At 38.4% G+C, this 14,505-nt stretch overlaps 1 protein-coding gene and 1 long non-coding RNA gene across 4 annotated transcripts in view; one reads left to right on the top strand and one right to left on the bottom strand.

Annotated features, from left to right (window-relative positions):
* Window positions 1-14,505, bottom strand: part of chrna1 (cholinergic receptor, nicotinic, alpha 1 (muscle)) — a 33,665-nt gene that overhangs the window by 15,131 nt on the left and 4,029 nt on the right. The window contains exons 1-5 of one of the 3 annotated variants that reach the window (XM_051960293.1): window positions 11,439-11,766; window positions 11,233-11,312; window positions 8,565-8,707; window positions 6,988-7,032; window positions 6,731-6,840 (exon numbers count right to left, since the gene is read on the bottom strand). In XM_051960293.1, coding sequence (XP_051816253.1) covers window positions 6,731-6,834 — 104 coding nt within the window. In that variant the 5' untranslated portion in view covers window positions 6,835-6,840; window positions 6,988-7,032; window positions 8,565-8,707; window positions 11,233-11,312; window positions 11,439-11,766. Of the gene's footprint in view, window positions 1-6,730; window positions 6,841-6,987; window positions 7,033-8,564; window positions 8,708-11,232; window positions 11,313-11,438; window positions 11,767-14,505 lie in introns of those variants that run through there. The other 2 variants (XM_051960292.1, XM_051960291.1) reach the window with 2 other exon arrangements.
* LOC127537601 (uncharacterized) lies at window positions 8,604-10,745 on the top strand. The gene is made up of 2 exons (XR_007947319.1): window positions 8,604-8,722; window positions 9,727-10,745. It is a non-coding gene; the product is annotated as an uncharacterized LOC127537601 (long non-coding RNA).

The following is a 14,505-nucleotide window of genomic DNA, read 5'->3' as shown; positions in this document are numbered from 1 at the left end:
CTGTCTCGCTATGGGAAATGTTTAACAGATCCGTGGATCCAGACTATAAGCCGCATTACTGGCAAAATCTAATGAGGTGGTCCTTGTGTCATTTCTGACCTTCCCTGAACATTTCATCCATATCCGTTATTGCCTTTTTGAGTAGTGTTGCCAACAGCCGGATTCACAGAAGGACAAACGTACGCCGATCGTCACATAACTCCACCGCGTTCCTCGGCGGAGTAATTATAAATTCTCAGTATACTCTTGATACGGTTACTGGCAGAATATAAATGTGTGCTTCACAGGCACAAAAAGTCACGGTGGGGCTCTTAACAAGCCACCGTGACTCCACTGTCACTGTGAGAGCGACCTCACAGTGGAGGTCTGCAGCCAGGGTAGCTCCTCATCCTGTCTCCAAGGCTGAGCCCAGCCTGCCTGCGGAGGAAACACATTTTGGCCGCTTGTATTCGCTGTACGGTGGGGCTAATGTGTAACATAAAAGGAAAACACAGAACAAAAACGACAAAACAGAAGTTCAATATATAAATAAAAACAATATATAATATAGACAAGGGATTAATAGATTTTATGTTCTATTATTAACTAATTAATGCATTAGCACGAAAATCAATTCCACCGGAAGTCCCTACACGATTTTATTTTGTAATGCATCCCGTGCATTTCCCGTCCTGACAGTGGAGACCATAGATATATACAAACACTAGATGGCTCATGAGCGCTGTCAGCCTATGGGGAGCAACGTCGCCACATGGCGGCCATCTTGGGTGTTGTGAAGCATGGAGATGCAACCCGGTCTCACGGGGATTCGTGAAACTGTCACGTAAGTTTTAGTTTCGGTTTCGTGCGCACCAACACGATTTCGTCATGTTTTTCGTGCCGCTCACCACGAAATGTTTTTCGCTGTGGTAATCACAGCTGAAAGTGGTTTATACTGGCGGATTCATGACGATCTAAGCTGTCCATCGGCGTATAGTGCTTGTGTGATCGCGTTTGCGGCCGCCGGCCGCCGGACATTCTTGAAATTCCTATGCAAATTGGTAAGTGTACCACCGGCTTATGGTTAGGTTATGGTTAGGTTATGGTTAGGGTTATGTTTAGGGACGATGTCATGCAAAATATAGCGTTGGATTCGCCACGGTTTTACATTAAAAATATAATATACACATTCTTTTGAAATACGTTCTGAGTGGCACGAAAAGTCCGCCGTTTAAAATACATTGGTGCGCATTTCGTGGTGAGCGGCACGAAAAACATGACGAAATCGTGTTGGTGCACACGAAACCGAAACTAAAACTTACGTGACAGTTTCACGAATCCTCGTGAGATCGGGCTGACTCACATTGAAGATGGTGTTACTCACGATCTGATTTTCAATTATTAGGTTTTCCTGAGACCAACGTTTTTTGAGAACCGAATCTTTAGGTGAAATTACATTCTTTGTGGTTGTGGTTGTATTTATTTGCTTGTTAAGAGACTCTGATTGAGACCTTAGACTTATTGTTTGTATACATCTATGCCTGGATTAGTTAGCCTGCAGCCGAAATGCATTGTGGGTAATGTAGGCACCAGGTTCATGAAAAGAAAAGACATCTCTGTTTGTTGTGCATTGATTTTGGTTGAGCTTTGTTTTTATCTGTGCATTAGAAAGCTGATAGTAATAAAGAAGTGCAATGCTAAATAATAAAATTACATTTACATCCATTTATGCTGAAAAAAGATGATATCTGTGTTCATTATTATATGAATTCAATGGTTTTAATTATTCTTATGTAAGCAGTAAAACAAGTACATCTCTGACGTTTATAACAAACCAAGCTGTTGTAAAATCGGTTGAAAATTGAGCAATCTACAGTGATTTTAAAATCCATGCTTCATTGACTTTAATGTTATGAGTGATCGAGCAGCCCTGTCCCATGTTGATCCTCAGGGCCAGTGACCCCCTGATTAACTTATTCAGTTGTCAGGGAATCACCGGACCAGCTCTCCATCCTTCGGGTCCGGTCCTACTACCCCCTGAGATCTTATTCAGAGGGATGCTGCAGAACTGTTAAGCTGGTTGACGAGGAAAATTCGCCTAGCTGTCTCACTGCCTTCATCCAGACGCCTATCCCTGCTTCCTCTGATAATTAATTTAACCGAGTAGCCACTTCGGTAAAGTTAAATTTAACCACCAGACACACCTGCTAACGGCAGCTTTTCCTCTCATAGATCTTGCACTTGTTAAGTTGCTAGGATTAATTCAGAGGTTATGGACATATAGACAACCTCTAGGATATGTTTATATAGGGCCAACCTGGCCCCCATGATTAGGTAACCTTTCAGAACCTTTGCTATTGTTATGCACGCAGTAATCTGACTTTTTACATCTAGAGCTAGATGTATAAGTATTCATTCAGGGATAAAAATAGCACTTGCAATTTGTTGTCTTTAATTGCAGGAAAATGCTTTATTAAAATATATTTAGCAGGGCAAAAGCATAGCCAATAAATCATCAGACAAATAATCAAACCTTAGATAATATTCAAATCACTCATCCTAACTCCTAACTGGTATTATGCTTTCCTAAAAGAGAAGTAATATTCACCCAGATTACATAATTTGGAGGGAGAGCAGTCACGGTGTGGCCACACCCGGCTGCTCACCTGAGACCCGCCGGGGCCCAGGGGGAAGTGGACGGGGGTCCGACCAGATTTAGATCTGCATATATCCATTTTTGTTGTTTGGTCCAGTATTCCTCACATGGAAAATAGAGTTCAGTAATGTTCCTTCAGACAGCATTATTTCCAGATCACAGTTCAGTAATCCTCCAACACTGCAGGAAACGCAGTACTTTGGTCCATAATTCCAATAGAACAGTTATTCCTTTGCAGATCATGTTGAATTCCCTGTCCGAGTTACGTGGTAATCATCCCCTGTGCTCAGACTGATGTCTGGATTGCACCCAGGCAGATACCCGCAACAATCTCCCAACTTGCATCTCGATCAGATGTAATTTATAGTTTACTGTATCTTTACCCCCTCCCAACTCGCACACTTGCCCCATACACTGACCGCATGATCACCTCCACTTTTAAGGAACTGAAACTGTCTGTTTTGGACTGTCCAGACAGCCCATCTTGCCCCCCCTGACCTCTCCTGTCTGCAACTCAGCACAGGCTCCTGATCAGGAAATGGAAACGCAGATGTCAGCCTCTAACTGTCGCTGGCATCCCATTGTGCAATCTTTTGGACAATGTGTACAGACTTGTTAAAAAAACCAATCTATTCTGAGTTTAATCTTTACGGTGAACACTTGACTCTAGTTCACTTAACTCATGACTTCTCACCTCATAACAGTAGTCAAAACTCTTTCTAAAACATCTCAGTTTAATAAAGCATAAGTTCCTCTTTTTAGTCAAATCTATCAAAAACATCAGTTTTCACAGTGAGTCACGCTTCTGACCTCTACACTGTTTCAACATTAAAGAATGTAAGAATAGACACTTGGTTAGTTCACACTCATTCATTAGGTTATGGCATAATCTGATCCTAAATCACAGGTTATAACATCACAATGTTCCCTTATTTAGCTGTTGTTCTGTCAGAGTCTCCCCTTTGTGGCTGATTCTGGGATCTCATATCTCCCAGCCCGATCTCACGAGGATTCGTGAAACTGTCACGTAAGTTTTAGTTTCGGTTTCGTGTGCACCAACACGATTTCGTCATGTTTTTCGTGCCGCTCACCACGAAATGCGCACCAATGTATTTTAAACGGCGGACTTTTCGTGCCACTCAGAACGTATTTCAAAAGAATGTGTATATTATATTTTTAATGTAAAACCGTGGCGAATCCAACGCTATATTTTGCATGACATCGTTCCTAAACATAACCCTAACCATAACCTAACCATAACCTAACCATAAGCCGGTGGTACACTTACCAATTTGCATAGGAATTTCAAGAATGTCCGGCGGCCGGCGGCCGCAAACGCGATCACACAAGCAGTATACACCGATGGACAGCTTAGATCGTCATGAATCCGCCAGTATAAACCACTTTCAGATGTGATTACCACAGCGAAAAACATTTCGTGGTGAGCGGCACGAAAAACATGACGAAATCATGTTGGTGCGCACGAAACCGAAACTAAAACTTACGTGACAGTTTCACGAATCCCCGTGAGACCGGGTTGTGTGAGTAGCCAGGCAGAAAAGACACACAACTATGCCGCATTTTTGAAAACGAAAAGCTGCGATTTCGGAATTGAGCCTGAATCATAGCCACGTTAATAAGGCTTGTAATAAACTAAACCGTTCGTAAATCAATCAAGAATTGAGCGAGTTATGAGTGTTAAAGTGAGGAAATCATCCACCTTACCATTGACTACAGTACAGTGCGCCAGAGCAGTCCCCTGTCCTAAGATGGCCGCCAAGTGACGACGCCGCCGACTCCGTCTTGAGACATCTAACGTTTGTATATTGTTTGTATATATCTATGGTGGAGGCGTCCTGACAGTGGAGTCTGCACCGGAAGCGACCTCACAGTGGAGGTCTGCAGCCAGATGCTTTTGAAAAAAATTGCAATAGATTTAGTGGTGTCAGCCCACCGCTGGCTTTTTTTATCGTATGGCATGCCTTTTAAAAAAGCTTGAGTGATGGAGCCTTGCTGGTGTGCTGAGGCAACATTTTTCTTCCCACTCGAAGTCGAAGGTGTTTGAGTCGCAGCACGCATTCTTTGGCTCTCTGCATATTCGACAGCCTGTTTTGTTTTCAGGTGGTAAAGCAGATTGCTCGTGTTACCCTTCTTGGCGATGACTGTTGCCCCACATATCTTGCAGATTATGTTTTCTTGCTCACTGTCAGACACCTTAAATCCGAACCGGGTCCATATTATCGACGTTGCTCCGGTCTTTTTGACGAGTTCCTTCTCGTTCACGCTTTCGCTGCTGCTCGTTGCCATTTTTTTGTGAAGCCGCTAAGCCTGATGCATTTTGATGAGGTCATCACCTACCGCAACAGGACGGTATGACTAAAATCTGTATTGTAGGCAAAATTTATACCGTATACCGTTTATACCGTTTATACCGTTTATACCGTCCACCCCTAGCTGCGACTTTGTATCAAAAATACAAAATGTCAGTTTTCTGATAATTAATGTCAAAAGTTAAAACAGATGTTCCCACAGATGTTCCTGTAGATGTTCCTACAGATGTTCCTGTAGATGTTCCTACAGATGGTCCTGTAGATGTTCCTACAGATGGTCCTGTAGATGTTCCTACAAATATTTTGTGACTTCGTACCAGAAACACAAAACTTACATTTTCTGATAATTTATGTCAAAAATCATGTTCCTACAGATATTCCTACAAATGTTAATACAGATGTTCCTGTAGATGTTTTTATATATTTTCTGACAGATATTCCTGCAGACGTTCCTGCAGATGTTCCTGTAGATGTTCCTACAAATGTTCCTGCAGATGTTAACACAGATGGTCCTACAGATGTTCCCGTATATGTTCCTGTAGATGTTTCTACAGATGTTCCTATGTGTGTTCCTACAGATGTTATCAGAGATGTTCCTGCAGATGTTCCTACAGCTGTTCCTGCATATGTTCCTGTAGATGTTCCTATAAATGTTCCTACAGATGTTCTTACAGATGTTCCTGTGGATGTTCCTGTAGATGTTCCTATAAATGTTCCTACAGATGTTCTTACAGATGTTCCCGTATATGTTCCTGTAGATGTTTCTACAGATGTTCCTATGTGTGTTCCTACAGATGTTATCAGAGATGTTCCTGCAGATGTTCCTACAGCTGTTCCTGCAGATGTTCCTGTAGATGTTCCTATAAATGTTCTTACAGCTGTTCCTGCAGATGTTCCTGTAGATGTTCCTATAAATGTTCTTACAGATGTTCCTGCAGATGTTCCTACAGCTGTTCCTGCAGATGTTCCTGTAGATGTTCCTATAAATGTTCTTACAGCTGTTCCTGCAGATGTTCCTGTAGATGTTCCTATAAATGTTCTTACAGATGTTCCTGCAGATGTTCCTACAGCTGTTCCTGCAGATGTTCCTACAGCTGTTCCTGCAGATGTTTCTGCAGATGTTCCTACAGCTGTTCCTGCAGATGTTTCTGCAGATGTTCCTACAGCTGTTCCTGCAGATGTTCCTGTAGATGTTCCTATAAATGTTCCTACAGATGTTCTTACAGATGTTCCTGCAGATGTTCCTACATTATACTTGATATGCTCATCTACATATTTTTGAGTTTCCTACCAGCTATATATGTAGTAGATTTAATGCCAGAGCTGTACATCAGAACAGTAAACTATGAATCAGTTTCCATGTTAGCTTCTACTTTGTATGTATCAACTGTCTTATCATGCATGTATCAAATTGTGTGTTTTATGGTCCCTGTTCCCCTCTTCCTCTTCCTCCTCTTCCTCCTCCTCCTCCTCCTCTCCTCCTCTCTACCTCTTCTGTCCCTCAAACCCGCCCGGCCAGCAGAAGATGTTCCCCCACATAAAGAGCCGGGTTCTGTTCAAGGTTTCTTCCCTGTTAAAAGGGAGTTTTTCTGCCACTGTCACCTTAGGGCTGCTCTGGGGGTTCATATGGGTTCTGTAAAGCGTCTTGAGACAATTTGACTGCAATTGGCGCTATATAAATAAAATTGAATTGAATGGAATAGATGTTCCTGCAGATGTTCCTGCAGATGTTCCTCAGTGTCTAGACTACAGGAGCCGTTCTTACTTGTTGTAAAGCACCAGATCAGGTTTCCAGATATCCGTCGATGGGACTCTGATCTTCCTGATTCCTCCGTAGTCGTCTGGATTCCACTTCAGGTTCACGTCCATCCATTGCTGAAGAGGAAAACTTTACTTAAAGCTGGTTTTAGAAGTTTTATCTCCATCTGAGCTTTAAATTCACGATGCAGAGCAGAAACCACGGATGAAAACCACGACACAAATATGAGGTCAGATGTCCAGATTGATTTTATTTCTGCTCACCTGTCTGAGACGAACGTTACTCGTCACGATCTGGTTCACTTCATCCTGAGAAACAAGAACCGTTAGAAAGCAGAAGCCAACGTGTTTGTTCTGTTTCACCCCAGAGTGTTTAGTGTTTGGTGGATCAGAACCATGAAAGAAAAACGTCCAAATTTCACATTTATGTTTTACTGCATTTTGTTGTAAAAAGTTGCAAATCTCAACATTTTGTCATCATTTCTCAGATATTTTCTGTTGGAATTACTGATGAAGCTGTTAAATATTTAATATCAAATGCTTCAAATATAGTCAGTAACAAAGAAGAATCTGTAGTTTTCTGGGATTTTTCCTTTTTTTAAACGTAAAATACTTTTGCAAATTCAAGAAAAACATTTTTTGGAATAAAATCAGTAAAAATAAACTTTTTCTTGATTTCATAAATATTTCCTTCTTGTTCAATGGATTGAATTAATAAATTTAAGCTTATTGCTATCAACGTATATTGTATTATTAGAAAAAGAAAAAAATCTGGTTCTATTTTTTCATAATTAAAAATATAATTTATGTTTTATTCAATATAACAGAAAAGAAGTGTACTACAGTTTTTTGAAATAATTTATAATGATAAATGTAATGAATTTGTTTTCTATATAACACAAAAATAAGCGTTCTATTATTGTTTTATCATTTATAATTATAAATATAATTTATCATTTTTTATATAACAGAAAAATAAGTGTTTTATCATTTTTTAATAATTTATAGTCATAAATATCATTTAGAGTTTTTCTTTACATAACAGAAGAAATGTGTTGTTCTATATGTTTTTACATTTCTAACTAGAATAGAATTAATGTTGGGCTGCACAGTGAGCAGTGGTTAGCACTTTCGCCTTGCAGCAAGAAGATCCTCGGTTCAAATCCCGGCCTGGGATCTTTCTGCATGGAGTTTGCATGTTCTCCCTGTGCATGTGTGGGTTTTCTCCGGGTACTCCGGCTTCCTCCCACAGTCCAAAAACATGCTGAGGTTAACTGGTTACTCTAAATTGTCCGTAGGTGTGAATGTGAGTGTGATTGTGTGTCTGTATATGTAGCCCTGTGACAGACTGGTGACCTGTCCAGGGTGTCCCCTGCCTTCACCAGAGTCAGCTGGGATAGACTCCAGCACCCCCCATGACCCTAGTGAGGATAAAGCGGTGGATAGAGAATGGATGGATGGATAATTAATATTTTTTCTATATAACACAAAAAGAAGTTCTATAGTTTTTTTTATAGTTTATAATTTTAAATATATATTTTTTTCTATATAACACAAAAAGGAAGTTTTGTTCTGTAATTTTATACAGATTATTTTTGAAATGAGAAATATCTTTAATCATGACTGCAGTTTTTACAGCCAGATGTTAAATGAATGTTTTCATCAGTGTATAACATGTAAAAGGATTACTAATTACAGTTTTAATGGTTTAATACAGATCATTAATCATTATCCAAATAGAAAGTCATTGTTTTCCCGTTTTAATGTCCTTTAATGAACTTAGAAATGCTTTTGATGCGTTAATAGTGATATTTCTGATGGACAACTGTTGATCTTCTCACCACACTGATGAGCTGGATCAGCTGCAGTCCGACCGTCACCACAACGGCTTCGCTGAAGTGATTCACCGGACGAACCACTTTATTATATCCACTAAAAAGAGTCTTCACCAGCCGAGTCTCATCTTCTGAGCACAACACCGGACCTGAAACAGAACCAGGTTTAGTTAAATCTGGCTTTATTTATCCAGACTTTATTCATCCAGACTTTATTCATCCAGACTTTATTTATATCCAACTTTATCTATCCAGACTTTATTCATCCAACTTATTTTTATCCAGACTTTATCTATCCAGACTTCATTTATCCAGACATTTTTGACATTTCTAAAAAATAAAGACACACAATTTTATCAACATTTATAGATTTTCTCTTTTTATTGTAGAATTTCTTATATTATTTTTTACATTAAAAGATACACATTTTGCAAATTTACCACATCAATGTCTTAATTTTAAAATACTTATTAATTTATTGGTGTAATATATTTTTAAAGTTAGTTACAAAGTAGAAACTTCTAAATCTGCTGAATTTTTCCTCTTTATTTTGATTTTTTTCTCTGTATTTTTGAAATGCACAAACTTCTCAATACAATAAAAACCAGGGCATAAATATACATTTTTAAAAATGTAAAATAAAGAAAAAAACCTAAACAAAAACATTTGATTTTTCAATAGTGATGAATTTTCTGTTTTGAAGTATTTTTTCCACAAAAAAATGCAAATTTAGAAAATGTATCACTGTTAAATGAAAATTTTTGCTGTTTATGTTAGAATTTATTTCCGATATTTTTGAAAAATAAAATGAAAACATTTTACATGTAAAATAGCATTCAAAATCTGCAATCATTTCTTGTGAAGATAATTTGCATAATTTTCCACACAAAAATACGCAAATTTATCAAATTTATCATAATTATCTTTTTTTATTTACAGGAAGAAGCTTTTATTTCTAATATTAGATAAATCTATGATAGAAGAATCTGTCTTTTTTTTTAACAGTTTTTCCTTTCCTATATTTTTGAAATACTGAAGAATATCAATAAAGTCTAAAAACTTTTAAACATCCAGCATCAGACCATGGAGGTTTTAGTTTACAGAATTCAGTTTCGTATTTTATTTAACTAATGTAACTTTGAGCTGTTGCTTTTCCTCCTTTTGTCAGAGCTGAGGAACATTTTCCCACCGAAGCTGAAATCACAGCTGCAGATTCCAGTGATCCACTCGGCCGCCGTTTGAAACCTGAATCCATCGGAGGAGGACGGTGGAGCTGAGATTCCTGGCTGGTGAGAAGCTTCTAACCAGCTGTGCTAAGCTATTTTGAGCTAACGGCTTCAGCAGGTCACAACAGTTAACCTGCATTTAACACCTGCTCCTATAAAAGGTGCTTCCAGCTAACGGGGTGGAAGTGATGTCCCATCTGTGACAGTCCGTTACATTTCTGTCATTTGACTTCTGCTTTAACAGCTGCAGCAAATCACAGATCAGCAATAAAATACTTTCAAAATGGAAGCGGTGAAAAAATAAATATAGTCGTTTTGTGTTTTATGAAACTTCACATCATGATGCTGCCTCCACCGTGCTTCAATTATGATGCTGCCTCCACCGTGCTTCAATTATGATGCTGCCTCCACCGTGCTTCACATCATGATGCTGCCTCCACCGTGCTTCACATCATGATGCTGCCTCCACCGTGCTTCACATCATGATGCTGCCACCACCATGCTTCAATTATGATGCTGCCTCCACCGTGCTTCACATCATGATGCTGCCTCCACCATGCTTCACAGTGAGGATGGTGTGTTTGTGATGATGTTCAGTGTTTGGTGTCCATCAAACATATCATCTAGTCTGATGGACATAAAGCTCCATCCTGGTCTCCTCAGACCAAAGAACCTTCTTCCGGGTGTCTTCAGAGTCTCCACATGTCTTCTGGTGAACTCTAGTCCACATTTAATTGGAGCTTTTTCCATCAGAGTCTTTCTCTTTGTCTCTATAAAGCTTTGACTGGTGAAGAACTGGATGAACAGTCTCTAACATCTCAGCTGCTGAAGCTGGAACTCCTTCAGAGGAGTCATAGAGTCTTGGTGGCCTCCATCACTAGTCTCAGTTTCTCAGACTTCTCTTGTAGATCAATCAAGGAAAATCAGTTTTCTTTCAGCAGCTAATAAAATTTGCATCTTGTCTTTGAGTTAGTTTGCTTTACTTTGGGAAGTTGATGCTGCAACAATAAATCATGAAGCTCTGAATAAATGTTTTCTATATGTAGCCTGGCAAAATGAACACTGCACAGGACACAGAAATAAAATTTGGGTTCTTTATTCTGGACAAAATTAATTGGGGTTATTCAATGGTTAAAGGAATAAAAATAAATAAATGAAACAAACTGCAAGACTGACTTGCTGCACTTCACACAAAACTGTGCAATCCAATAGGAATTTCTGGTGCTACTCTGTGCACTCAAAACAGATCCTCCAAATAAAACTACACTGGTACACAGCCAAAATGAGACTGAATGATGACAAAACAAAAGTAAGTACAAAAACAACTGTAGTGGCTCCCCCCTTTAGAACAGAGCACACAAACACATCATTAGCAACTTTAACCTTCACACATACTGTATGGAACGTTACAGGTACAAACATAGTTATATACAGTTTAAGTTTCCTACCAACACTGAGCTTTCACAACACTGTGTTCAATGGACAGACGCGGGCTCTAGCCTGGCAGCTCCTAGCAGTCTTCTTGTTTCTACCGACAGTGAATCAGTACAGTCTTATTAGTTAACAAAACAGCGGCATATACATCCCTCAAACCTTTATGCATGCATATGGCTGAATATTTCATATAAGAAACACACATTTATGGTTCATTTACCTTGGAAAACCGGAGATAACAATGCCAGTCAAACCGTGTGTGTTGCGTTCAGGAAGGAGAGAGAGAGCTTCCTGATTATCATGGTCTCTTATGGAGCCCCAAAATCTCGCGTTGTCAGGTCACAGGGGTTACCCCAAAAATAACAAGAGTGTCCTCTGGTGGCGTTTTGTGTAAACAGCGCTTCATTTTCCACCCGGTTACATATATTTTTTAAATTAATTTCCCACCTATAGTTTGTGAATCTTTGATAATGGTCTGCTAATTCTGGCTCTTAAAGCTACAGATCTGGATCTTCAGTGAAACCACCTCAGATCGTTCCATGGTGTTTATTCAGTCAGAACACAGTTGACTTTATTTTGGCGGTGAGTCGACACTTTTCCTGCGTCACATGTAGCCGTGGATACGATGACTCAGCACACGACATCCTCTGCAGCTTATTTTAGCTGTCCTCAGCCTGAACTGAGGACGCTCAGTTCCTGTTACATGTCGCAGCAGGAGCAGAGGACACACAGACACACATGTGTGTGTGTCTGTGTGTGTGTGTGTCTGTGTGTGTGTGTGTGTGTGTCTGTGTGTGTGTGTGTGTGTGTGTGTGCCCATGTTTTTGCTATATTGTGGAGACCAAATGTCCCCACAACTGTAGGAAAACCGAAAACTATGTCACTTGTGGGGACCTCATTTCAGTCCCCACAAGTTTAAACAGTGTTTTCTTGGTCATGTTGTTGTTACTGAAAAAAGTAAAAGTGCAAAAATGTTTCTTTAGGATTAGCCATTGTTTTGGTCTGGGTTAGGGTTTGGTTAAGGTTAAGGTTAGGGTAAGGGTTAGGGGTTAGATATGAATGGGAGTCAATGGTATGTCCCCACAATGATAGCAAGACACACACACACACACACACACACACACACAAACACACCACCGTCCTTTCATTGGTTGTGTGGACGTTTCTCAGATGAGGATTGTGTTCTGGTTCTGGTTCTGGTTCTGGTTCTGGTCTAGTTCTGGTTCTGGTCTCGTTCTAGAGTTCTGATATGGCCTCGGATGCAAATAGAAAGGAGGCGGGACCGAGGAACCACTTGGAGCTGTCAATCAAAGCGCCGCTATCCGTTGATATGAACCTGAGCTGCAACTCCTTAGACTCTGAAGACTTTAAAGACTTTAGTCTCTTTAAACTCTTTAGACTCTTTAAACGTTTTAGGCTTTTTAAACTTTAAACTCTCTAAACTCTTTAAACTTTTTAGACTCTTTGAAGACTTTCAATAATTTTGAGTCTTTAAACTCTTAAAAATCTTTAGACTCTAAACTTTAAACTCTTTCAACTCTTTTAACTCTTTCAAGTCTTTAAACTTTTTAAACTGTTTAGATTCTTTAGACTCTTTAAACTCCTGAAAGACTTTAAACTTTAAACTCTTTAATCTCTTTAGACTCTTGAAAGACTTTGATCTTTAAACTCTTTACCCTCTTTAAAGTCGTTAAGGCTGAGAAACAACATTTATAAACGTTTGCATGCAAACGTGTCATGATATGGCAAAAAATGAAATTTTTAAATCAATTTTTTCAATAATTATTTGAACAATTTTCTGCTATTTCACAGGTTTTCCCTGTTTTGCTAAATTACAGACAATATTTAGTGAAAATCCCAGAAAAAGAAATTAACACGTATAAAAACAGGCAAAAACTTTAATGTCCGCTTCAAAAGTCTGTATTTCTACAAAGATGAATGTATTCTTTCAAACATTTGACTGTGAACTTACACTATATTTACTGTATTTAAACAATAAACTAATACAGCACTATTTTACAGATATTTGCCATTATTGAAAATAGTAATGTTTATTAAATATATTTTACTGAATAAATAAATAGCATCAGTCTGTATATTTTTAGACAGAGAACTAAGGATTTAATTGTGCTGTTAAAACATTTGAATCTTTGTATTTTTCTATTTTCAACAGATATTTTCACCAAATTTGGTGAGCATATTGGTTGATTTTGATTTCAAAATATGTGGAATTTAACTCAAACAATCCAAAGTTATTGCTCTAACAGACCACATCTTAGTAGACGTTAATTTTATTTTTCAACCACAGTAAAATTATGTCCATTGAACCTCTAATAATTCAAAATACCTCCTTAATCCAGTATTAATAAGCCTAAAATAACTTGTTAATGTAGCCTTAATTCTTTATAGCCATTATTAGTTCCTTTATGACCTTGAATTATTGGTTCTACTGTGTTTAGAAGGTCCATAACTAAAAATATGACATCCAGTTTTAATGTTTGTGCCACCAACAATGTTTTCTAAATGGACAGCCTATAATTAATGCTAAAAGTGATGCAGTCTGAGGCACTATATTTTGTGGCTCATTTTTGTTGTATTGTGTCTCATTGTTGTCATTTTATTTCTGGTTTTGTCACTTAATTTTGTCATTTTGTGTTGTCTTTGTCCTTTTGTGTCTCATTTTTGTCATTTTCTGTCTTGTTTTTGTTCGTTTTGTCTCATTTTTGTGGTTTTGTGTATTGTAATGCTGTTTTCTTTCTTATTTTTGTCATTTTGTGTCTAATTTCTGTCACGCTGTGTCTTGTTTTAGTCTTTTTGTGTCTTGTTTTTGTCATTTTTGTCTTGTTTTTGTCATTTTTTGTCTTGTTTTTGTCACGTTGTGTCTTATTTTCTTCATTTTGTGTCTTGTTTTAGTCTTTTTGTGTCTTGTTTTTGTCTTTTTTGTCTTGTTTTTGTCATGTTGTGTCTTGTTTTTCTCATTTTGTGCCTTTGTGTAAAATTCAGCAAAGTCTGCTGTGAAAGGACAGTGAAGCTGTCTGACTTTGCATGACAATATTTTTAAAAAATGGAGACTAAATTCAGCTAAAGAAAACACAGACTGAAAACATAACTCTACTTTTTTGTGTTTTGCAGCATTTTCCTGCAGATATTTCACTTTTTAAAACTTGTTTTTGTTTTTCCAGTGTGACCTGACAGAGCATTAGAGCAGACCTTCAAAATAAAAGCCCGAGGCACCCGATCTGTCTGCTGCGAGAGTCTGAATCCTCCAGAGAGAGAACAAATTTGAG

This window comes from Acanthochromis polyacanthus, chromosome 15, assembly GCF_021347895.1.
Source record: "Acanthochromis polyacanthus isolate Apoly-LR-REF ecotype Palm Island chromosome 15, KAUST_Apoly_ChrSc, whole genome shotgun sequence".
NCBI lineage: Eukaryota > Metazoa > Chordata > Actinopteri > Pomacentridae > Acanthochromis > Acanthochromis polyacanthus.
Note: the sequence above shows the minus strand (reverse complement) of the source record. Positions and strands in the feature narration are given on the sequence as shown.